At 44.8% G+C, this 25,000-nt stretch overlaps 1 protein-coding gene across 1 annotated transcript in view; it reads right to left on the minus strand.

The window, feature by feature from the left end:
- The window catches only part of LOC118365254 (protein phosphatase 1 regulatory subunit 1B-like), a 34,667-nt gene that overhangs the window by 5,602 nt on the left and 4,065 nt on the right, over positions 1 to 25,000 (minus strand). Inside the window, exon 2 of the mRNA XM_052490842.1 lies at positions 1 to 30. This exon is cut by the window's left edge and continues 54 nt beyond it. Within this exon, the coding sequence (XP_052346802.1) occupies positions 1 to 30 (30 nt within the window). The remainder of the gene's footprint in view (positions 31 to 25,000) is intronic.

The following is a 25,000-nucleotide window of genomic DNA, read 5'->3' on the forward strand; positions in this document are numbered from 1 at the left end:
TGTTGCAGGTGTGGGCCGCCGGCGCCGGATCTAGACACGCACGAGAGAGAAGTAGAGAATCATCAACATTGTTTATTTCTGTGTGAGGCTGTGCTGAAGAGTAAACAACAACAAAGTCCCAGCCAACGTTGTCACCAATACCCTGAGTGACTTACGAAGCTCTTGATGAAGTGTTAAAACCTCACAAATCAAGTCTCTGTGTAGAACGTTTCTAACATGCAAATAGCAATTCGGTATTTTGGGTGCCAGCCATCTCATCAGGGCTTGTAATGTGTCCAGTTCTCCTAATTTGACTCCAGAGGAGGAGTCAAGTCTGAGTATTGTCGGGACAGGTCAGGGGTCAGAGGTTAGGGGTCAACAATTGGTCATCAGAACAGAGGACATCCAATTATGTCACGTAGATCCCTTTCCTGCAGTCGAATGACCAAAGCGCCCTCTCGTGGCCTTATGTGTGCAATGTTATTAGTATTTTCCATAATTTCATAATGAATACACTTTTTCCCCCACAAAAAAAATCCTGTGTTTCTATGTCAAATGGTTTTGTTATGTTTCAGTCTTCTGTGATGTATATAGTGTAATATTGTGACGCAAACTCAAAATTGAATACATTTCAACTATATATCTGACATGGTACAAGTGTCTTCATTTTCTTAAGCCCATAACCATGTGTGTGAGGTGTATACTTTTGTTTGAAAGTAGATTTAGCCCACTTAACAGAACAACCCCCCGGGAGAAATCAGTATCACTCTGAACTCTACTTTAGTCATTACATACACTGTACTTAGTACATGGTTGATATATACATTATATGGTACAAACATAGTTTACCAATCAGTATGCATGTGCCTGTGGGTATTCACTGCAGAACAGTAGTTTGATGCAAAACTATGTCACCCAAGCAAACAAGTCTGTGAGCGTGCATTCATGTCTGCATATGTGCGAAACAAAAACACGTGGCTAATTGATTTTCCCAGTGAGGGCCCTGCATACCTACAGTACATGCAAGTGTACTGTATTACATGTGTGCGTTGATGCAATCTCCAGTTAATGTGTGCATGGTATGGGGACTGTATACCTTTCCCCGTCACAGACTTGAGGGATATGGAGGTGGGAGATTGGCGGAATCTAACCCCAGCATCAGGTTAGTGTTACTGCCCTCCTCTCTCCTCCTCTTTCCCCTCCTCTCTCCCCTCCTCTCTCCAGCCTCTCTAGACCAGTGGCAGGCAGACTGGAGCTCACTCCCCTTGGGCTTCCTGTTTACTATATATACTGTAGTACACGCGCTCTGTTCCAATGGGTAACCTGCTACCCACTCTAACTAGGTGCTCACAGTATGCGACAGACGGGTTCATTCATTTGACAATGGAAGGAATGCAGAGAGAGGGTCAAGGAGAATGGTTTACGGGGCCTTCTGTTCTGTAGTTTTAATTCCAGGTAGAACCCACTGTGAGGGTTTGGCAACAAGCACACAGTCTCCAACAGTGTAAATAGATCAAGCATAAAACTGTTTGCAAACTAGGTGTGGTAAGTTGTTTCGGATACATGCATTCAGGTGAGATGAATAGTGCAGTACAATATGGATGGAAGCCTGGAAAGTCAAACAAAACGGTCATGACAAGTCTCCTCACTGGGCACACAATTGGGTAATATTTAGTAAGTTGATCAACGAGAGTCCAACCTATTTTGCCCCATTCAAAAAAAACAGCCAAAGCTTTGTTGAATTCCCAATGTGTTAACAATATTATTTTTAACCATCTAAACAGGGGTTGTCAAATTGGGGTCCACCTCCAGATCTACATTTTTGTTTTTAAATATACTTTTTTTAACAGACATTTTTGGGGGGTAATATTACTCTCAACAGATTAAAAGACTTTTGGCCAAGTAGCTGTGGAATAAGTTAATAGTGTGTAAAAAAAAAAAAAAAAAACACTGTAAAATTATTCATTTACAATCAAATCAAATCCAATTTCAGATGCAATCGTAAACAACAGGTGTAGACTAACTGTGAAATGCTTACAATGTATGTTCTTAATCCTGGGCAACACGAGCCTGGGAGGCTCACAGGGATATTGGTATCTACAGTACTCCACCAATTATACATTTTTCTATGTTTTTTTATTTTACATAAATGCACTGTAATTTAAGCTTTAAAACGGCAAGGTTTTATCTCGGTGTTGAATGGCAGGATATCAGCTTCAAAGCAGCAACAGTAAAAAAAGATTTCTTTCCCCATGACAAAATGGGTAGAATTACAGGAAATTTGATTGAAAACTGCTAAATGTTCTCTCTGATGCCAGGAGGCCTTTAAATGTTCTCTCTGATGCCAGGAGGCCTTTAAATGTTCTCTCTGATGCCAGGAGGCCTTTAAATGTTCTCTCTGATGCCAGGAGGCCTTTAAATGTTCTCTCTGATGCCAGGAGGCCTTTAAATGTTCTCTCTGATGCCAGGAGGCCTTTAAATGTTCTCTCTGATGCCAGGAGGCCTTTAATGTTCTCTCTGATGCCAGGAGGCCTTTAAATGTTCTCTGATGCCAGGAGGCCTTTAAATGTTCTCTCTAGTGCCAGGAGGCCATTAAATGTTCTCTCTGATGCCAGGAGGCCTTTAAATGTTCTCTGATGCCAGGAGGCCTTTAAATGTTCTCTGTTGCCAGGAGGCCTTTAAATGTTCTCTCTGATGCCAGGAGGCCTTTAAATGTTCTCTCTAGTGCCAGGAGGCCTTTAAATGTTCTCTCTGATGCCAGGAGGCCTTTAAATGTTCTCTCTAGTGCCAGGAGGCCTTTAAATGTTCTCTCTGATGCCAGGAGGCATTTAATGTTCTCTCTGATGCCAGGAGGCCTTTAAATGTTCTTTCCCGGGGCCCGAGACTTCATCCAAGCCACGTACTGCAGATGTCATACTAAGTAACTCCTTGTAGGCTATTGTTAAAGCACTCGAGTTGTGTTCTGATTATGAATGGGTCTCTGATGAATTTGCTAACACAAAAGGGGTCGCCGGCACCAAAAGGTTTGAGAACCCCTGATCTAAAATTCCAATGAAAAGATCAATGCCTGATATTTGGTTTAGTTGTCATTTCAATGTGTTATCACTGGGCTTTCAACTATTTAAAAGCACATACAAGTTGAAATGGGAATACAATGTCAGATGTTTTGTTTATTTCTACTTAAAAGTACTTCATACTTTATTTATACTTAACTTAATGTGGTATCACTGTGTTTGATCAAGCAACATGTTCAAATGAGCTGGATTGCAGTTAGTTGAGATTACATTAAAGTACATGGTGCAAGGGATCAATGCTGTTTTAGATTCTATGCAGATTATTATAGCAATTGTGAACATTTTCACAGACCTGCTATCCTGAACATGCACGCTTTCTATGATTACATAAGAAGACATTTATTGTTACAGTAACCTCAAAATGTGGCCATGGATGTGTTACTCATTTTAACGTTGAATGAATATTCCTATATTAGTTCGTAAAATAGCCTTCACATTAGGCTATTTGCTGTCTTACAAAAGTAATATTGAATTGTGTTTTGTTGACAACGCAACCTAATATAAACTTTTTAAGGGGATGTATCTTCTGCATGGATAGCCCCATTGGTGCCACTGAGCCTGGCTTTAATTCCAACTTGTCTATAAATTAATTAACAATTGATATGTTGGATTTCTGTGTTCATTTCAACCAAAAATCTAAATACAGTTGAATCTCAATTCTTTAACTTTTATTTTCTTGGTTGAATGGAGAAGTGAATCCCACATATTTATTATTAGCTTGTAGATTCAATTTGAAATCAACCAAAGCTCGAAACCCAATGCCCACAGTTGAAGTCGGAAGTTTCACATACACCTTAGCCAAATACATTTCAACTCAGCTTTTCACAATTCCTGACATTTAATCCTAGTAAAAATTCCTGGTCTTAGGTCAAGTTAGGATCACCACTTTATTTTAAGAATGTGAAATGTCAGAATAGTAGTAGAGATAATGATTTATTTCAGATTTGATTTCTTTCATCACATTCCCTGTGGGTCAGAAGTTTACATACACTCAATTAGTATTTGTTAGCATTTCCTTTAAATTGTTGAACTTGGGTCAAATGTTTCGGGTAGCCTTCCACAAGCTTCCCACAATAAGTTGGATGAATTTTGGCCCATTCCTCCTGACAGAGCTGATGTAACTGAGTCAGATTTGTAGGCCTCCTTGCTCGCACATGCTTTTTCCAGTTCTGCCCACAAATGTTCTATAGGATTGAGGTCAGGGCTTTGTGATGACTACTCTAATACCTTGACTTTGTTGTCCTTAAGCCATTGGGATCATTGTCCATTTGGAAGACCCATTTGTGACCAAGCTTTAACTTCCTGACTGATGTCTTGAGATGTTGCTTCAATATATCCACATAATTTCTCTCCCTCATGATGCCATCAATCTTGTGAAGTGCACCAATCCCTCCTGCTGCAAAGCACTCCCACAACATGATGCTGACACCCCCGTGCTTCATTGCATGACATAAGTATTTGATACATCACAAAAGCGGAACTTAATATTTGGTACAGAAACCTTTGTTTGCAATTACAGAGTTTCCTGTAGTTATTGACCAGGTTTGCACACACTGCAGCAGGGATTTTGGCCCACTCCTCCATACAGACCTTCTCCATATCCTTCAGGTTTCGGGGCTGACGCTGGGCAATACGTACTTTCAGCTCCCTCCAAAGATGTTCTATTTGGTTCAGGTCTGGAGACTGGCTAGGCCACTCCAGGACCTTGAGATGCTTCTTACGGAGCCACTCCTTAGTTGCCCTGGCTCTGTCTTTCGGGTCGTTGTCATACTGGAAGATCCAGCCACGACCCATCTTCAATGCTCTTACTGAAGGAAGGAGGTTGTTGGCCAAGATCTTGCGATACATGGCCCCATCCATCCTCCCCTCAATACGGTGCAGTCGTCCTGTCCCCTTTGCAGAAAAGCATCCCCAAAGAATGATGTTTCCACCTCCATGCTTCAAGGTTGGAATGGTGTTCTTGGGCTTGTACTCATCCTTCTTCTTCCTCCAAACACGGCGAGTGGAGTTTAGACCAAAAAGCTCTATTTTTGTCTCATCAGATTACATTTTTTTTACATTTAAGTCATTTAGCAGACGCTCTTATCCAGAGCGACTTACAAATTGGTGCATTCACCTTATGACATCCAGTGGAACAGCCACTTTACAATAGTGCATCTAAATCTTTTAGGGGGGGGTGAGAAGGATTACTTATCCTATCCTAGGTATTCCTTAAAGAGGTGGGGTTTCAGGTGTCTCCGGAAGGTGGTGATTGACTCCGCTGTCCTGGCGTCGTGAGGGAGTTTGTTCCACCATTGGGGGCCAGAGCAGCGAACAGTTTTGACTGGGCTGAGCGGGAACTGTACTTCCTCAGTGGTAGGGAGGCGAGCAGGCCAGAGGTGGATGAACGCAGTGCCCTTGTTTGGGTGTAGGGCCTGATCAGAGCCTGGAGGTACTGAGGTGCCGTTCCCCTCACAGCTCCGTAGGCAAGCACCATGGTCTTGTAGCGGATGCGAGCTTCAACTGGAAGCCAGTGGAGAGAGCGGAGGAGCGGGGTGACGTGAGAGAACTTGGGAAGGTTGAACACCAGACGGGCTGCGGCGTTCTGGATGAGTTGTAGAGGTTTAATGGCACAGGCAGGGAGCCCAGCCAACAGCGAGTAATCCAGACGGGAGATGACAAGTGCATGGATTAGGACCTGCGCCGCTTCCTGTGTGAGGCAGGGTCGTACTCTGCGCATGTTGTAGAGCATGAACCTACAGGAACGGGCCACCGCCTTGATGTTAGTTGAGAACGACAGGGTGTTGTCCAGGATCACGCCAAGGTTCTTAGCGCTCTGGGAGGAGGACACAATGGAGTTGTCAACCGTGATGGCGAGATCATGGAACGGGCAGTCCTTCCCCGGGAGGAAGAGCAGCTCCGTCTTGCCGAGGTTCAGCTTGAGGTGGTGATCCGTCATCCACACTGATATGTCTGCCAGACATGCAGAGATGCGATTCGCCACCTGGTCATCAGAAGGGGGAAAGGAGAAGATTAGTTGTGTGTCTCTGCATAGCAATGATAGGAGAGACCATGTGAGGTTATGACAGAGCCAAGTGACTTGGTGTATAGCGAGAATAGGAGAGGGCCTAGAACAGAGCCCTGGGGACACCAGTGGTGAGAGCGCGTGGTGAGGAGACAGATTCTCGCCACGCCACCTGGTAGGAGCGACCTGTCAGGTAGGACGCAATCCAAGCGTGGGCCGCGCCGGAGATGCCCAACTCGGAGAGGGTGGAGAGGAGGATCTGATGGTTCACAGTATCGAAAGCAGCCGATAGGTCTAGAAGGATGAGAGCAGAGGAGAGAGAGTTAGCTTTAGCAGTGCGGAGCGCCTCCGTGATACAGAGAAGAGCAGTCTCAGTTGAATGACTAGTCTTGAAACCTGACTGATTTGGATCAAGAAGGTCATTCTGAGAGAGATAGCGGGAGAGCTGGCCAAGGACGGCACATTCAAGAGTTTTGGAGAGAAAAGAAAGAAGGGATACTGGTCTGTAGTTGTTGACATCGGAGGGATCGAGTGTAGGTTTTTCAGAAGGGTGCAACTCTCGCTCTCTTGAAGACGGAAGGGACGTAGCCAGCGGTCAGGGATGAGTTGATGAGCGAGGTGAGGTAAGGGAGAAGGTCTCCGGAAATGGTCTGGAGAAGAGAGGAGGGGATAGGGTCAAGCGGGCAGGTTGTTGGGCGGCCGGCCGTCACAAGACGCGAGATTTCATCTGGAGAGAGAGGGGAGAAAGAGGTCAGAGCACAGGGTAGGGCAGTGTGAGCAGAACCAGCGGTGTCGTTTGACTTAGCAAACGAGGATCGGATGTCGTCGACCTTCTTTTCAAAATGGTTGACGAAGTCATCTGCAGAGAGGGAGGAGGGGGGGGAGGAGGATTCAGGAGGGAGGAGAAGGTGGCAAAGAGCTTCCTAGGGTTAGAGGCAGATGCTTGGAATTTAGAGTGGTAGAAAGTGGCTTTAGCAGCAGAGACAGAGGAGGAACATGTAGAGAGGAGGGAGTGAAAGGATGCCAGGTCCGCAGGGAGGCGAGTTTTCCTCCATTTCCGCTCGGCTGCCCGGAGCCCTGTTCTGTGAGCTCGCAATGAGTCGTCGAGCCACGGGGAGGACCGAGCCGGCCTGGAGGATAGGGGACATAGAGAGTCAAAGGATGCAGAAAGGGAGGAGAGGAGGGTTGAGGAGGCAGAATCAGGAGATAGGTTGGAGAAGGTTTGAGCAGAGGGAAGAGATGATAGGATGGAAGAGGAGAGAGTAGCGGGGGAGAGAGAGCGAAGGTTGGGACGGCGCGATACCATCCGAGTAGGGGCAGTGTGGGAAGTGTTGGATGAGAGCGAGAGGGAAAAGGATACAAGGTAGTGGTCGGAGACTTGGAGGGGAGTTGCAATGAGGTTAGTGGAAGAACAGCATCTAGTAAAGATGAGGTCGAGCGTATTGCCTGCCTTGTGAGTAGGGGGGGAAGGTGAGAGGGTGAGGTCAAAAGAGAAGAGGAGTGGAAAGAAGGAGGCAGAGAGGAATGAGTCAAAGGTAGACGTGGGGAGGTTAAAGTCGCCCAGAACTGTGAGAGGTGAGCCGTCCTCAGGAAAGGAGCTTATCAAGGCTTATCACATGACATTCTCCCATTCCTCCTCTGGATCATCCAGATGGTCATTGGCAAACTTCAGATGGGCCTATGCGCTGGCCTATGCGCTGGCTTCAACAGGGGGACCTTGCGTGCGCTGCAGGATTTTAATCCATGAAGGCGTAGTGTGTTACTCATGGTTTTCTTTGAGACTGTGGTCCCAGCTCTCTTCAGGTCATTGACCAGGTCCTGCCGTGTAGTTCTGGGCTGATCCCTCACCTTCCTCATGATCTTTGATGCCCCACGAGGTGAGATCTTGCATGGAGCCCCAGACCGAGGGTGATTGACCATCATCTTGAAATTCTTCCATTTTCTAATAATTGCGCCAACAGTTGTTGCCGTCTCACCAAGCTGCTTGCCTATTGTCCTGTAGCCCATCCCAGCCTTGTGCAGGTCTACAATTTTATTCCTGATGTCCTCACACAGCTCTCTGGTCTTGGCCATTGTGGAGAGGTTGGAGTCTGTTTGATTGAGTTTGTGGACAGATATCTTTTATACAGGTAATGAGTTCAAACAGGTGCAGTTAATACAGGTAATGAGTGGAGAACAGGAGGTCTTCTTAAAAAAAACTAACAGGTCTGTGAGCGCCGGAATTCTTACTGGTTGGTAGGTGATCAAACACTTATGTCATGCAATAAAATGCAAATAAAATACTTAAAAATCATACAATGTGATTTTCTGGATTTTCGTTTTTAGATTCCGTCTCTCATGGTTGAAGTGTACCCATGATAAAAATTACAGACCTCTACATGCTTTGTAAGTAGGAAAACCTGCAAAATCGGCAGTGTATCAAATACTTGTTCTCCCCACTGTACAAATGTTTAGCAGGTGTTATTGCGGGTGTAGTGAAACGCTTGTGTTTCCAGCTCCAACAGTGCAGCAATATCTTACAAGTAATATCTAACAATTTCACAACAATACACACCAATCTAAAGTAAAAATGGAATTAATTAAGAATATATAAATATTTGGACGAGCAATGTCAGAGCGGCACAGACTAAGATACAGTAGAATAGAATACAGTATATACATATGAGATGAGTAATGCAAAATATGTAAACATTATGAAAGTGACTAGTGTTCCTTTGTTAAAGTGGCCAGTGATTTCAAGTCTATGTGCAGTATATCGGGCCTCTAAGGTGCTCTCCAGTAGGAGGTGCTGCCCAGACTACTTTTCTTAGAGTGGATAATACATCGCAAATTACGTTATTTCAACGGTGAAAATTAAACATATTTTATACAAGGTTTGTCTGTGTTGAATATTGGTTACCATGATCACATAAATCTTTCGTTGAAATTTGACCTTCAAAACAACAGTTTACGCTGATGACTTTAAAAAAAAATCTAATTGATTTTCCACGTAGACAACAGGTCACACAATACGTTGACAAATGAAGTTGAAACAATGTTGATTTGTTGATCTAGATCTAGACCAGCCAACCTTTGCTCCTCTCTGTTTATGGTCTCACACAACATCAGTAGCACTTCTCTATTTTCCGTGAAGTTGCTCTCTGGATGTGTTTGTGTTTGACCTAGTGGATCTCATTCCTCTAGTTAACCAGGGCAAACAGAGTCTGCATCCCAAATCGCAACCTATTCCCTACATACAGTAGAGCACTACGTTTGACCAGAGACCCATGTGTCCCGGTCAAAACTCTGGTCAAAAGTAGTGCACTATCGAGGGAATAGGGTTCCATTTGGAAAACCTCCTGGGTCTGGGAGCTGTGCGTCAGAGCAAGCAGGTCACTGTTGCCAAAGCACAGGCTTGGTGGGCCACACAACACATCCTAATCTCCTCGTGAAGGTTCTGTATTTCTCCTCACTTCTCCTCTCTCACTCTCACTCTCTCCCTCTCATCCCATTCCACTTCATCCTCTCCTCCCTTTATCCTGTTCACCCCACATATCATTCTTCATTCCTTAACAGTGACATGACAATGTCCTCAATCCCCCTCCTCTGTTTCTTCACAACCTTCTCTCTCAACCTCCCCCTCCCTCTCCTATCGTTTTCCTCTTTCTCTCTCACCCATCACTCTTCCCTTCCCCCACATCCCCGGGCTGTGCCCGCCGGGTTCTGTAATCTCATCATGGCGCTCAGCTTGAATGCCGTCTCTCTTCTCCCTCAGTGGGAGACATCCCAGCAGGGCCCCCTCACTGTGTGACCCCCTACGTCTCCATCTCTCTCCACTGACCTGGCGAGGGGCCCTGGTTGTTGCTGTGGCTGCTGCTGCTGGTCAGCCTGTCTGACACCTGATACCTCTGCTGGATAAAGCCAACCCCCTCGCCTGCCTGAGGTGGTGGTGGAAGAGTGGGTAAGACAGAGCACAGCAGGCCCATGTCCCAGCTACTATACTGGGATGCGTCTTGGTCTTATACGTACTACCAATCCAGATATGTCGAGGACTGATCTTCCTGGGGCTCTGGTTGTGAGCTCTGAGATGCCGTTGTTCTTTAGAGGAAGAGAGAGGAGAGAGAGAAGAACAGAGAGGCAGACGGAGCAAGATCAATTAAAATAACAAATGTCAAGGGAGCTCAAAAAGGTAGAGAGAGAGCGAGAGGGTGAACGAGAGAGAGAGAGAGAGAGAGAGGGAGAGAGAGAGAGAGAGAGAGAGAGAGAGAGAGAGAGAGAGAGAGAGAGAGAGAGAGAGAGAGAGAGAGAGAGAGAGAGAGTGAGTGAGAGGGTGAACGAGAGAGAGAGAGAGAGAGAGAGAGAGAGAGTGAGCGAGAGACAGGGGGGACAAAGCAAGCGTATGTGTTTTTGCCCTAGAGCTGAAAGGGTGTTGCTGGATAATTAAGGTCATTGTGGTATAACAAAATGATTTATACAGTGTGTGTGTGTGTGTGTGGACCCTCAGAGAGTGTGTGTGATGAGTGACTCAGCTCTTACTAACATCACAACTGGCCTCCCCATGTTAATGAAGAGACGATAATGTTTAACCCTAAACGTCTTTACCGCCACTACTACCTGTAGACTATTAGGGTTGCTAGAGTGATTCAGGACTTTGTGTAATGGACCAATGAATGGCGTCGAGTTGCTTCCAGGAAAAGGTCACCCTCGATTATAGAATAGGTGAGTATATACAGCTATAAACGCATAGAGGGGTCAGGGTGAGTAACAGCTATTGTGACAGGCATCAATGCACAGTGATTATTCACACATGCCATTTCCAAAAGTAATATGCGCCGTGTTTACGGGTCAACACACAGACACACAGCTGGCATTTCTCGTACACACACACACATCCGGCTGGGTGACGGTGGCAGCAGGGCGGATGACGGTGGGACAGGCCAGATGACATAACACACAGCCACTTGTAATTTTCCAGTCTTTCAATCGCCCCACTTCTGTCGTTACATAAGATCGTCTGTGACTTTCACATGGACGCTTTTATACAGGGGCACAGCATGTGAGATTACTCCTGCTATACTTTACCCCCCACTCCCCCCCCACCCACTCCCACTCTCCTCAGTTGCAGCCATTGTTCAGTATCCTTAAGTATCAGTCCCAGTGTTTCTGCCCTCTCAGCAGCTCTGTAGGAGCAGGAGTGCATCCCAAATGGCACCCTATTCCATATATAGCGCACCGGGGGCGGGCCCTGGTCAAAGGTAGTCCACTATATTAGAATAGGCTGCCATTTGGACCCCAGACGTGGGCTGTTGATGAGCTGTCACAGGGCCACTCATGGGCTCCACAGGTGGGGCTGCAGCCGTTATGTGTCTCCCCACGGGACTCCCTGTCCCCCACTGAGCCTACAAGCACAGGGGAAATATTACAGCTCTCAAGCTTCAAGAGAGCCAGGCTGTCATTATCAATAAGAAGGTGCTTGACTCACCTGGTTACACAAAGGTTAAATCAAAAGGAGACCTTATTTTAACAGATGGTGGGTCACATATTGACTCCATTCCAGCCATTATTACAAGCCATCCTCCCCTCAGCTGCTGTGTGTGTGTGTGTGTGTGTGTGTGTGTGTGTGTGTGTGTGTGTGTGTGTGTGTGTGTGTGTGTGTGTGTGTGTGTGTGTGTGTGTGTGTGTGTGTGTGTGTGTGTGTGTGTGTGTGTGTGTGTGTGTGCGTGCGTGCGTGCGTGTGTGTGCGCGAGTGTGTGTGTGCGAGTGTGTGTGCGCGAGTGTGTGTGCACGAGTGTGTGTGTGCGAGTGCGTGTGTAGAACTGTAGTGATGGTGAGCGGAAAAAGAGATAGTTTTGAACCTACTTTGATTTATGGGACTTTCACACCTCCCCCTTGGATGTTTCTCTTTCTCCTTCTTTCGTTCTCCTATATATAAAACCGTTGGCACTAATGGGCTGTGTGAGTCGACTCAGCGATGGTATTTTAATCAGTAGCTTAGGGGTATGGAAGACTAAACTGAGCTGGTAGGACCAAGTCAAACCTGCTCCGGACACAACAACACTTCTTTGCTCTTCACTCCTGCATTCAATAATGTGTGACAATGACTCAGGTGGGATTCATTATGACATGGTTCAATGGTTGACATTGTGTGTGTTTCCTTGTGTGTGTGCATGTGTGCATTTCCATGCATGTATAGTACCAGTCAAATGTTTGGACACACCTACTTATTCAAGGGTTTTTCTTTATTTGTACTATTTTCTACATATGAAACAACACATATGGAATCATGTAGTAACCAAAAAAGTGTTAAACAAATCAACATATATTTCATATGTGAGATTCTTCAAAGTACCCACCCTTTGCCTTGATGACAGCTTTGCACACTCTTGGCATTCTCTCAACCAACTTCATGAGATCGTCACCTGGAATGCATTTCAATTAGGTATGTCTTGTTAAACATTTAATTTGTGGAATTTCTTTCCTTCTTAATGTGTTTGAGCCAATCAGTTGTGTTGTGACAAGGTAGGGGTTGTATACAGAAGATAGCCCTATTTGGCAAAAGACCAAGTCCATATTATGGCAAGAACAGCTCAAATAAGCAAAGAGAAATGACAGTCCATCATTACTTTAAGACACAAAGGTCAGTCATTGCGGAGAAAAATTGATTTGCAGTCGCAAAAACCATCAAGCGCTATGTTGAAACTGGCTCTCATTAGGACCGCCAAAGGAAAGGAAGACCCAGAGTTACCTCTGCTGCAAAGGATAAGTTCATTAGAGTTACCAGCCTCAGAAATTGCAGCCCAAATAAATGCTTCATAGAGCTCAAGTAACAGAAACATCTCAACATTAACTGTTCAGAGGAGACCACTACTAAAGGACACCAATAAGAAGAGACTTGCTTGGGCCAAGAAACACGAGCAATCGACATTAGATCAGTGGAAATGTGAGATTTTTGGTTCCAACCGCTGTGTCTTTGTGATTCAGAGAGTAGGTGAACGGATGATCTCCGCATGTGTTGTTCCGACCGTGAAGCATGGAGGAGGAGGTGTGAAGGTGTGGGGGTGCTTTGCTGGTGACACTGTCTGTGATTTATTTAGAATTCAAGGCACACTTAACCAGCATGGCTACCACTGCATTCTGCAGCAATACGCCATCCCATCTGGTTTGCGCTTAGTGAGACTGTCATTTGTTTTTCAACAGGACAATAACCCACACACACCTCCAGGCTGTGTAAGGGCTATTTTACCAAGAAGGAGAGTGATGGAGTGCTGCATCAAATGACCTGGCCTCCACAATCACCTGACCTCAACCCAATTTAGATGATTAGGGAAGAGTTGGACCACAGAGTGAAGGAAAAGCAGCCAACAAGTGCTCAGCATAAGTGGGACCTCCTTCAAGACTGTTGGAAAAGCATTTCAGGTGAACTGGTTGAGAGAATGCCAAGAGTGTGCAAAGCTGTCATCAAGGCAAAGGATGTCTACTTTGAAGAATCTAAAATATATTTGGATTTGTTTAACACTTTTTTGGTTACAACATGATTCCATATGTGTTGTTTCATAGTTTTGATGTCTTCACTATTATTCTACAATGTAGAAAAGAGTACAAATAAAGAAAAACCATTGAATTAGTTGGTGTGTCCAAACCTTTGTGTGTGTGTGTGTGTGTGTGTGTGTGTGTGTGTGTGTGTGTGTGTGTGTGTGTGTGTGTGTGTGTGTGTGTGTGTGTGTGTGTGTGTGTGAGTGTGAGTGTGAGTGTGCGTGTGTGTGTGTGCATGCATGTGTGTGTATAGAACAAGAGAGAGTGTGAGGGTTAGCGCCCCTTGCATTGCTGAGTGGGGTGCAGGTCTGGCTGATGTGGGTCTGCTCTCCAGAGGTGGTCCTCGTAGATAGGCCAGCTAACGGGCCAGCCTATTAAAAGACAGCAGTAGAACAGTGTAAACTAGATCTGAGGACCCCCCAGGGGACCTGAGAGAGGCTCTCTCTCGCTAATGTTGCTGCAGAGCTCTACTACGTCATACCAGCCATCTCTAAAGGGAGACGCTATATCCACCCGGCACCTGCAATGTCAACACAACACAATGACAGACACTCCCAAATGTTAGAATCCCCTGTCAACCCTAGGGGGTGTCCTGTCCCCCAGGTATAGGTACTTCTTCATTACATTAGCCCATCTCATTAGCCCAGCGTGTGGCAGATCCCAGAGATAGAGGTGGAGGCAGCACCTAGGTCCCATAAAGGGGCGGTCCGTCCTTGTCTCTCTCACTGTCGTCATTGGGCCATAATTTAACTCAGACGCACATAGATTTACAAGTGATTGATATACAGTACAATTAGGATGCCCGGCCTCACACAGACACTCATGAGCTACACCGACCGGGAATAGTGTTTGCGTATGTGCATGGCAACTTTTATGGAATTAAAAGTACACTTACGTGTGCAACCAGGCACGCACTCACGACTGAGGAGTGACTAACCACCCATCCAACATAACACTGTCAAACACAACTCATTAAAATCTCTCTCTCTCACACAAGCAGATCAATATCCCATCTGCTACTATTCTCTCTCTCTCTCTCTAATCCACACTTCCATCCCTGTCCCCCCTCGCTCTCTTTAACCCCTTCATCTCTGCTCTGTCCATCTCTGATTAAGAGCACATAGCTGCAAAGCCTCATTCACTCTCTGCTATCACAGCCCTGTGTCTGCCTGAACTCTTAAGGCAGCAGGACACTCTATTCAATTCTCCCGTGGCATCACCCTTCCTCTCCGTGTCAGGCCCTGGGAGAGCCCAGACAAATTAAATGGTTGGACCTTTAGGTCGCGCTCTAAGTGCTAAAGGCAACGACACAATAAAGTGAAAAGTAATCCTTCCCTTTGTGCACCGCGATTCTGTTTCTATTAAGAGGCATTAGCAACCCTGCAACACTTCTGTCAAGAACAAAAACATCAAAGGTTTAAATCAAAAGCCTGGTGGTGCTGACTGTGGTTCGGAAACTCAGCACAGACCGAAAAGTAATGAAATTCTTTTGGTGGCAGATAACAAAATATAATAGAGAAATAAAGAACGTCTCTCTCCCTACTTGAACAGAATGCTGCTGGTATTAATGAGTTTATGAACTAAAAACAAGTGAAACACAAAGATGTTGATGATCATCGTGTTGGAAGGAAGAGACGTACAGCACATGCGGGGCTGCATGTGGATCGAAGACAGGAGGTTGTAGCTTTGGGTAAACAAACCGAAATAGGGGGTCAGAGCATCCCTACAGCCAGAGCGGTGTTGGAAATTCCAAATTGTTTGCATAGTCAACTTACACCCTGCACTGACACACACACTTAGTAAGGATTGACGCAGGAGACGAGAAGCAGGGACAGGGAGTGAAGGTTTAATAGCTGACGGACATGACACGGAACAGGAACAGTGTCAGGACAGGAACACATAACAATTGATGCGGACACATGAACACCACCAAGGGACAGACAGATATACAGGGGGTAATCAACCACGTGAAGGAGTCCAGGTCAGTCCAATGAGCGGTGCTGCGCGTAATGATGGTGACAGGTACGTGTAAAAAGAAAAAGGGTAGCATGGCGCCCTCGAGCGCCTGAGAGGGGGATAGGGAGCAGGCGTGACAGTACCCCACCCACCCCCAGGGGCGCCATCCGGCGTCGCACCTGGGTGAGCCTTGCGAGCCGTCGGAGCCTGACGATCCAGCTGATGCGTGAAGTGAGATGGGAACCTGCTGAGCCAACCAAGGCAAGGAAACCTCTTGAGCCAGCTAGGGCATGACAGCTTAGGCACGCCCGGGTCCATCGGCACGCCCGGGTCCATCGGCACGCCCGGGTCCGACGTCACCAACAAAACAAAACCCTAAAAAACTCCCTGGTGCTTCTTGTAATGGTGTCCGCATTCTGTAAGGATCAACGCAGGAGATGAGAAGCAGGTACAGGGAGTGAAGGTTTAATAGCTGACGGACATGAAACGGAACAGGAACAGGAACAGTGTCAGGACAGGAAGACATAACAATTCATGCGGACACAGGGAGCACCACCGAGGAACAGACAGATATACAGGGGGTAATCAACCACGTGAAGGAGTCCAGGTGAGTCCAATGTCAGAGAGGGGGAGCGGGAGCAGGTGTGACACACTTACCCCACCAGACATGCCACCAGGGGTCTTTTCACAGTCCCCAGGTCCAGAACTAATTCAAGGAAAGGTACAGTGTTATTCAGAGCCACAAGTGCATGGAACTCCCTTCCATCTTAAATAGTGCAAGTGAACAGCAAACCTGGTTTCAAAAAACTAATAAAACAACACCTCACGGCACAACGCCTCTACCCCATGTGACCTACTTGTTGTGTGTATGTACTGACATGTATGTCAGTGGTGGCTGCTGAGGGGAGGATGGCTCATAATAATGGCTGGAATGGAGTCAATGGAATGGTATCAACTACATGGATACCACATCTTGGATGTGTTTGATGCCATTAATGTTTCAGGTTTTTAAATGTACATACATTGTAAAGTATTTTGTCTGTAATGTCTTTTTCGTTATGTGTCGGACCCAAGTAAGACTCGCTGTCGCCATTGGCGCCGGGTAATGGGGATACTAATAAATAAAACAAACACCAGCATCCCCATACCGTCTCCATGTACAGGACCTCTTCTTGCACCTTAACAAGCCTACCTATAGGAACCTCAGCCCCTTTCTTTCTAGGTTCTCTAACATCTAAGAGTCATACACAGTACAGTAGCTACACAGCTCTATTTTATTTGTACACTTTTTAAACTAGGCCAGTCAGTTAGGAACAAATTCTTATTTACAATGACGGCCTACACCGGCCCAACCCGGACGACGCTGGGACAATTGTGTGCCGCCCTATGGGACTCCCAATCACAGTCGGATGCCTACCTCTGGTTAAATAAAGGTGAAATAAAAAAATACAAAAAATAAAAATTGTGTGCCGCCCTATGGGACTCCCAATCACAGTCAGATGTGATACAGCCTGGATTCAAACCAGGGACTGTTGTGACGCCTCTTGCACTGCGATGCAGTGCCTTAAACAGCTGCGCCACTCGGGAGCTCTATCATGTCACACCTCTGTCAGATCCACTCACACTCATCCCAGTGTCACAGTAGAATATATGATGATATCAGACACCATTCACTGGGATTCGATGAGTAACCGGCAAACATCAGAAGAGACCTCTGACCCGACCAATGGTTAACTGAGTCAACAGATTGGTACTATGAGGAAGCAGCTTCTCCACTGACCACACATACAGGAAGTAATTATAGCTACTGGCAGCATGATGTCACACCTACCCCAGTACCCATCCTCACCCACCTGCCCACTACACTACCCCACTGCTCAGTTAATTAGCCATCGGTCAAGAGTCAGTCGAATACAAACACAGGACTGTTCCACTTTCGTCCTTTCTTATACATACACTAAGGGGTCGATTCCATCCGCATCGTGGAAGATCCGCAGTGTGGATGAAATGGAAGGCGATTGAGCTGACATATGCAGCGGGAACATTGCCTTTAAATTCCAGTCGCGCGGATCAATCAATCAATCAATCAATCAATCAATCAATCAATCAATCAATCAAATGTATTTATAAGGCCTTTTTACATCAGCCGATGTCACAAAGTGCTTTACAGAAACCCAGTCTAAAACCCCAAACAGCAAGCAATGCAGGTGTAGCAGAACGGTGGCCTGGAAAAACTCCCTAGAAAGGCAGGAACCTAGGACGAAACCTAGAGAAGAACCAGGCTCTGAGGGGTGGCCAGTCCTCTTCTGGCTGTGCCGGGTGGAGATTATAACAGTACATGGCAAAGATGTTCAAACTTTCATAGATGACCAGCAGGGTCAAAAAAATGATTATAATATGCACAGTGGTTGTAGAGGGTGCAACAGGTCAGCACCTCAGGAGTAAATGTCAGTTGGCTTTCATAGCCGAGCATTCAGAGTTAGAGACAGCAGGTGCGGAAGAGAGAGAGAGAGTCGAAAACAGCAGGTCCGGGACAAGGCCACGCCTCGAACAAGAGATCTCAGAAGAGCTAAGATTAAGAATTGCATAAAGCTGGAAAGGGTTCCAAAAGTATCTCTAAAAGTCTTGATGTTCATCAGTCCACGGTAAGACAAATTGTCTATAAATGGAGAAAGTTCAGCACTGTCGCTACTCTCCCTAGGAGTGGCCGTCCTGCAAAGATGACTGCAAAAGCAAAGCGTAGAATGCTCAATAAGGTTAAGACGAATCCTAGAGTGTCAGCTAAAGACTTACAGAAATCTCTGGAACATGCTAACATCTCTGTTGACGAGTCTACGATACGTAAAACACTAAACAAGAATGGTGTTCATGGCAGGACACAGCGGAAGAAGCCACTGCTGTCCAAAATAAACAATGCTGCACTTCTGAAGTTTGCAAAAGTGCACCTGGATGTTCCACAGCACCACTGGCAAAGTATTCTGTGGATGAAACTACAGATGAAACTACAGTTGAGTTGTTTGGAAGGAACACATGACACTATATGTTGAGAAAAAAAGGCACAGCACACCAACATCAAAACCTCATCCCAACTGTAAAGTATGGTGGAGGGAGCATCATGGTTTGGAGCTGCTTTGCTGCCTCAGGGCCTGGACAGCTTGCTATCATCGACGGAAAAATGAATTCCCAAGTTTATCAAGACATTTTGCAGGAGAATGTAAGGCTATCCGTCCGCCAATCGAAGCTCAACGGAAGTTGAGTGATGCAACAGGATAACGACCCAAAACACAGGAGTAAATCACCACAGAATGGCTTTAACAGAAGAAAATACACCTTCTGGAGTGGCCCAGTCAGAGTCCTGACCTCAATCCGATTGAGATGCTGTGGCATGACCTCAAGATAGTAGGTCACACCAGACATCCCAAGAATATTGCTGAACTGAAATAGTTTTGTAAAGAGGAATGGTCCAAAATTCCTCCTGACCGTTGTGCAGGTCTGATCCTCAACTACAGAACGCATTTGGTTGAGGTTATTGCTGCCAAAGGAGGGTCAACCAGTTATTAAATCCGAGGGTTCACATACTTTTTCCACCCTACACTGTGAATGTTTACACGTTGCGTTCAATAAAGACATGAAAACGTATAGTTGTTTATGTGTTATTAGTTTCAGCAGACTGTGTTTGTTCACTGTTGTGACCTGTTGTGATCAAATTGTATGACCAATTTATGCAGAAATCCAGGTATTTCCAAAGGGTTCACATACTTTGTCTTGCCACTGTAAACCCAGACCCATGTGGGCAGTTCTTGATCCTGGTACTGACCCAACCCTCTGGTCCACTCCTGATAGGATCAGCTAGCATGACAGATCCAGAACCTCAACCACTGTTGTTTGCAACAGAGCTGTAAGATCGGAATCCTTCCTCTTTCTCCCCTCATCGGAAATGGTACTGCTGTTATTGTCACAGCAGCAGGGTGCACTGCTGAGAGCCTGTAGCTCACAGGCTGACTGGCTGACTGACTGGTTGGCTGGCTGACTGACTGGCTGGCTGGCTGGCTGGCTGGCTGGCTGGCTGGCTGGCTGACTGGCTGGCTGGCTGGCTGACTGGCTGGAGTACAAGAGTGCACATGTGCAAGACTACCTACTATGTGGATGTGCGTGTTTAGAATAGGGTCTGAGATTATGTAAATGAATGCATTTTACTGAAATTATATTCACAGCATGGGGTAATCATTTCACAAGATATAATGTTAATTCCTATGGAGTTGACATTTAGGTAGGCCGTGCTAGGTGTGATTTATGGAGAGCGCTGTTGCAGTGCTGTATATGTGTGTACCCAAAGCCAACAGGCAACAGGGAACTCGTTTATCATAACACCGGGGTTGGGTGGTAGCATTTTAGCAGCGCACACACACACACACACACACACACCATAATAAGCCCCCATGCTCTTGAAGTGCTCTCTGGTTGATCTTATGATGACTGCCTACAGTGTCATCACACCACAAATCACTCTGCCTACTTTTAATATTTGTGCTTTACCTGTTTATACAACACCTGCAGACTCACAGAGGACAGGCACGCACATGTATGACCACATGCAGTCACACAAAAGGAATAGGTCTTCTACACTACACAAGAGAGACACATTCATATTGACTACAGTTAAATAATGAGAGAGAGAAGCCACATGGAAAACATTGATCATAGGAAGCATGTAAAGCCTGGGTTTATTCATTGTCTATCAATATGATTCAATTCAAAAGAGGAGCAGTATTAGTATGGGATTCACTTTCCTAATATAATAAGATTTTATCTAGATATGCAAATGTCCACCCTCACCTTACAACCAGGGTTGGGGAATAACTGATAACATGTAGTCAGTTACATGTAATCTGATTACAAAAACAATTCTGTTTTCAGTTACGTTGCCAGCAAAAACGATTGTAATCAGATTACAGATACTTTTTGAAAATATAGATTACTTGGATTACTTTTCAATTCTGAAAGGATGTTGGTGAAAAATTACATTTTGACACCTTTCTGTTTTCTCAATGACAATTAATTCAGCATTGAAAAATTGCACAAGTTTAAGTTTGTTCCACCTGAGCGAGCGTGACCACGTCACTATAATGACACATCAAAATAATGTGTTTGATGGATCCTTTTTGTCTTCTTCTAATGCCTCTTAAAGGGAAAGTAATCTAAAAGTAATCTTAAAGTAATCAGATTACATTACTGAGTTTGTGTAATACAAAAGTAACCATTTTGGACAGGTAACTAGTAACTGTAATGGATTAAATTTGAAAAGTAACCTAGCCAGCCCTGATCACAGCAGTGTGCATGCAAAACCCCATACACGCTTGCACAAACACCTGCGCACACATACTGCAAAGTAACCACACACATGCTGAGGAAAACTTGACAGTTGTACCAACAGACACACAACCACAATAAAACCAAATTACGTGGTCACTGTGGAGGGGAGTCGCAAAGCCACTTCCTCCTGATCTATTTAAAGGACGACGCACTTCGTGATTAGGCTTCACTTTATATTTGGTTAATAAGGAAATGCCAGGTGCCATGACTGAATTGTCCTGTGTGTGTGTCGCAGATTGGAAGAGTTAGACAAATCATTTAGCCGATTAGCTTCAGCCGGCTGGTGTGCAATCGTAGCAAAGTTGGTTTGACTTTGGTTAGCCTATATCCAGGAATAGTTAGGGACCATCGATAAATTACGCAATGTAAATTAGACAATATTTTCCTTGTAGTTTTCTCATTAAATGCTTTCAATATTTGTATATGAATTTATGTATTTATAGTTGGTTTGAGTCATTGAAATTTGGAGCTATTGGAATTTAATATATTGTCGTATGTACATTGTTAAATTTACCGATGCTCCCTATTGCAACAACACATCATCAGTAGGGTAAGACTAACCTGTCTCACGACGGTCTAAATCCAGCTCACGTTGCAGTCAAGACCACAAGTCTCACAAAACTCAATTTTGGACCAGACTGACAAAATGATCCTATTTAGAATAACTGTTTCTGACTCATATCGACGCCACATAGGCTAATATCGAAATGAGAAGTTTTTTTCTAAGGGGCAGTTGTTCTTTAATAACCAGTTATGCATTAGGGGGCGCTATTAACATTTTGGGATGAAAAACGTTCCCGTTTTAAACAAGATATTTTGTCACAAAAAGATGCTCAACTATGCATATAATTGACAGCTTTGGAAAGAAAACACTCTGACGTTTCCAAAACTGCAAAGATATTATCTTATATGGCTGTGAATGCGCAAGGAATGAGCCTACACTTTCTGTCGTTTCCCCAAGGTGTCTGCAGCATTGTGACGTATTTGTAGGCATATCATTGGAAGATTGACCATAAGAGACTACATTTACCAGGTGTCCGCTTGGTGTCCTCCGTCGAAATTATTGCGTAATCTCCAGCTGCATGCATTTTTCCATGTGGTTCAGAGGAGAAACCAAACTTCCACAAATGATTTATCATCGAATAGATATGTGATAAACACCTTGAGGATTGATTCTAAACAACGTTTGCCATGTTTCTGTCGATATTATGGAGTTAATTTGGAAAAAGGTTTGGCGTTGTAATGACTGAATTTTCAGGGTTTTTTCTTAGCCAAACGTGATGAACAAAATGGAACGATTTCTCCTACACAAATAATATTTTTGGAAAAACTGAACATTTGCTATCTAACTGAGAGTCTCCTCATTGAAAACATTGAAGTTCTTCAACGGTAAATGATTTTATTTGAATGCTTTTCTTGTTTTTGTGAAAATGTTGCCTGCTGAATGCTAGGCTTAATGCTATGCTAGCTATCAATACTCTTACACAAATGCTTGTGTAGCTATGGTTGAAAAGCATATTTTGAAAATCTGAGATGACAGTGTTTTTAACAAAAGGCTAAGCTTGTGAGCCAATATATTTATTTCATTTCATTTGCGATTTTCATGAATAGTTATGGTAATGAGCTTGAGGCTATAATTACGATCCCGGATACGGGATTGCTCGTCGCAAGAGGTTTTAAGGTAGCCACACAGACACACGCTTCTCTCAAATGAACACAACAAAACAAAATGGTGCAAGTTTTAAAAAATAAGTCCTTATTGTTATGTGCATGATTAAGCCATTGTTTTCTACCTTTTTTTTATGTTACTGTCGGACAATAGTTAACTAGTTAACTGTCTTTTTAATTAATTAACAGCTGTTACTTTGTAAGGTATCACACAATTGGCCATCCATAGTGCTTTGATTACACCAGCCCAATCAATTCCACTGATGCTGTTATTGATAACAAGACACTCATCAACAAAGAGCTCTGGTGATGACCTTAGAGAGGGGGGAAAAAGGCACTGTCTTTTGTTGTGAGTGAGCTATAACTAATGGAGCACCTAAATAAGCATAAAATATTTCACTATTTTAATTTCCTGGAATACACATCGTTAGAAACATCCCATTGGCAGAATCAACGAATCACCTCTGGATCAACGAATCACCTCTGGATTAGAACCCTGTCCGGTGACATGGCACACACATGCAGCCTAAATGATCCTGATGTCTTACCAACCCAGCATGCTCTGTGCTCTGGGCCCTCCGCTGAGAAGCTCTGGCTAGGAGTGCATATTGACTGTCCGTCAGATCCACAGTGTTACCACACAAACACTCGCTGAACCAAAGGTTGCTGTGTGACGCCCAGCCAAAATCAAATCAAATCAAATTGTATTTGTCACATACACATGGTTAGCAGATGTTAATGCGAGTGTAGCGAAATGCTTGTGCTTCTAGTTCCGACAATGCAGTGATAACCAACAAGTAATCTAACTAACAATTCCAAAACTACTGTCTTATACACAGTGTAAGGGGATAAGGAATATGTACATAAGGATATATGAATGAGTGATGGTACAGAGCAGCATACAGTAGATGGTATCGAGTACAGTATATACATATGAGATGAGTATGTAGACAAAGTAAACAAAGTGGCATAGTTAAAGTGGCTAGTGATACATGTATTACATAAGGATGCAGTAGATGATATAGAGTACAGTATATACATATGAGATGAGTATGTAGACAAAGTAAACAAAGTGGCATAGTTAAAGTGGCTAGTGATACATGTATTACATAAGGATGCAGTCGATGATGTAGAGTACAGTATATACGTATGCATATGAGATGAATAATGTAGGGTAAGTAACATTATATAAGGTAGCATTGTTTAAAGTGGCTAGTGATATATTTACATAATTTCCCATCAATTCCCATTATTAAAGTGGCTGGAGTTGGGTCAGTGTCAATGACAGTGTGTTGGCAGCAGCCACTCAATGTTAGTGGTGGCTGTTTAACAGTCTGATGGCCTTGAGATATAAGCTGTTTTTCAGTCTCTCGGTCCCAGCTTTGATGCACCTGTACTGACCTCGCCTTCTGGATGATAGCGGGGTGAACAGGCAGTGGTTCGGGTGGTTGATGTCCTTGAGGATCTTTATGGCCTTCCTGTAACATCGGGTGGTGTTACAGCCAGAGGAAGGGCACGTAACCTAGGAGAGTGAGGTAGGGTGAGGGTGTTGACCCCTTTTCACCCCAACAGAAGCTCTCTATTCCATTTACTGGATTCATTTAGATTGGACCTAAAATAGGTGACCGGGTGGTTGTTGCCCTTTGGTGTACTTTGATACCCTTGGTCCCCTGAGTTTCCCTATCAATCCATAGGATCAGAGGTGGATTGACATTGGGATTAGTATGGAGAGGGCTCGTGTTGTGTGTTTAGTCCATAGACGGATGGGCGGGCCGGCTCACTGTGAGTGAATCAACTGGAGCCTCTCGGTCTGAACGATGACCCTAATCTGTGTCCATTATGAACATTACCCCACACCAGTCCCTCCCAGAGCATGACATGGGGGAATACGGAGGTTAAACACACGCTGCCATGTGCTGTTGATCCAGGACTGTAGGCCACCACAATGACTTTTGTGACACAAGAGTTGCATTTCATTTTTCCCTATTAAAATCGTGCATTTCCTTTGGGAAAATCTTAGAGCATGGAGGAACACATCGAATGTTGAAACGGCTGTCAAGAAACACAAATCTTATCTGCATGAAGTTTTCCTGAAACAGGTGTTGAGTGGGATAGCCTACACGTGTACCAAGCCAGTGGACGTGCTGGGGTCTTGTCTAGTTGGTCGAAGTGTTTAAGTGTGAATGAGGCCATGGGGTAGGGCGATCAGATGTCCCTGATTTCTGGGGACAGGCCCCCGATTTTAGTGAGCTGTCCCCAGCTAGAGCTGTCCCCAGAAATGTCCCCAGATATGTCCCCAGATATGTCCCCAGATATGTCCCCAGAAATGTCCCCAGATATGTCCCCAGATATGTCCCCAGATATGTCCCCAGATATGTCCCCAGAAATGTCCCCAGATATGTCCCCAGATATGTCCCCAGATATGTCCCCAGAA

This window comes from Oncorhynchus keta, chromosome 32 (assembly GCF_023373465.1).
Source record: "Oncorhynchus keta strain PuntledgeMale-10-30-2019 chromosome 32, Oket_V2, whole genome shotgun sequence".
Taxonomy (NCBI): domain Eukaryota; kingdom Metazoa; phylum Chordata; class Actinopteri; order Salmoniformes; family Salmonidae; genus Oncorhynchus; species Oncorhynchus keta.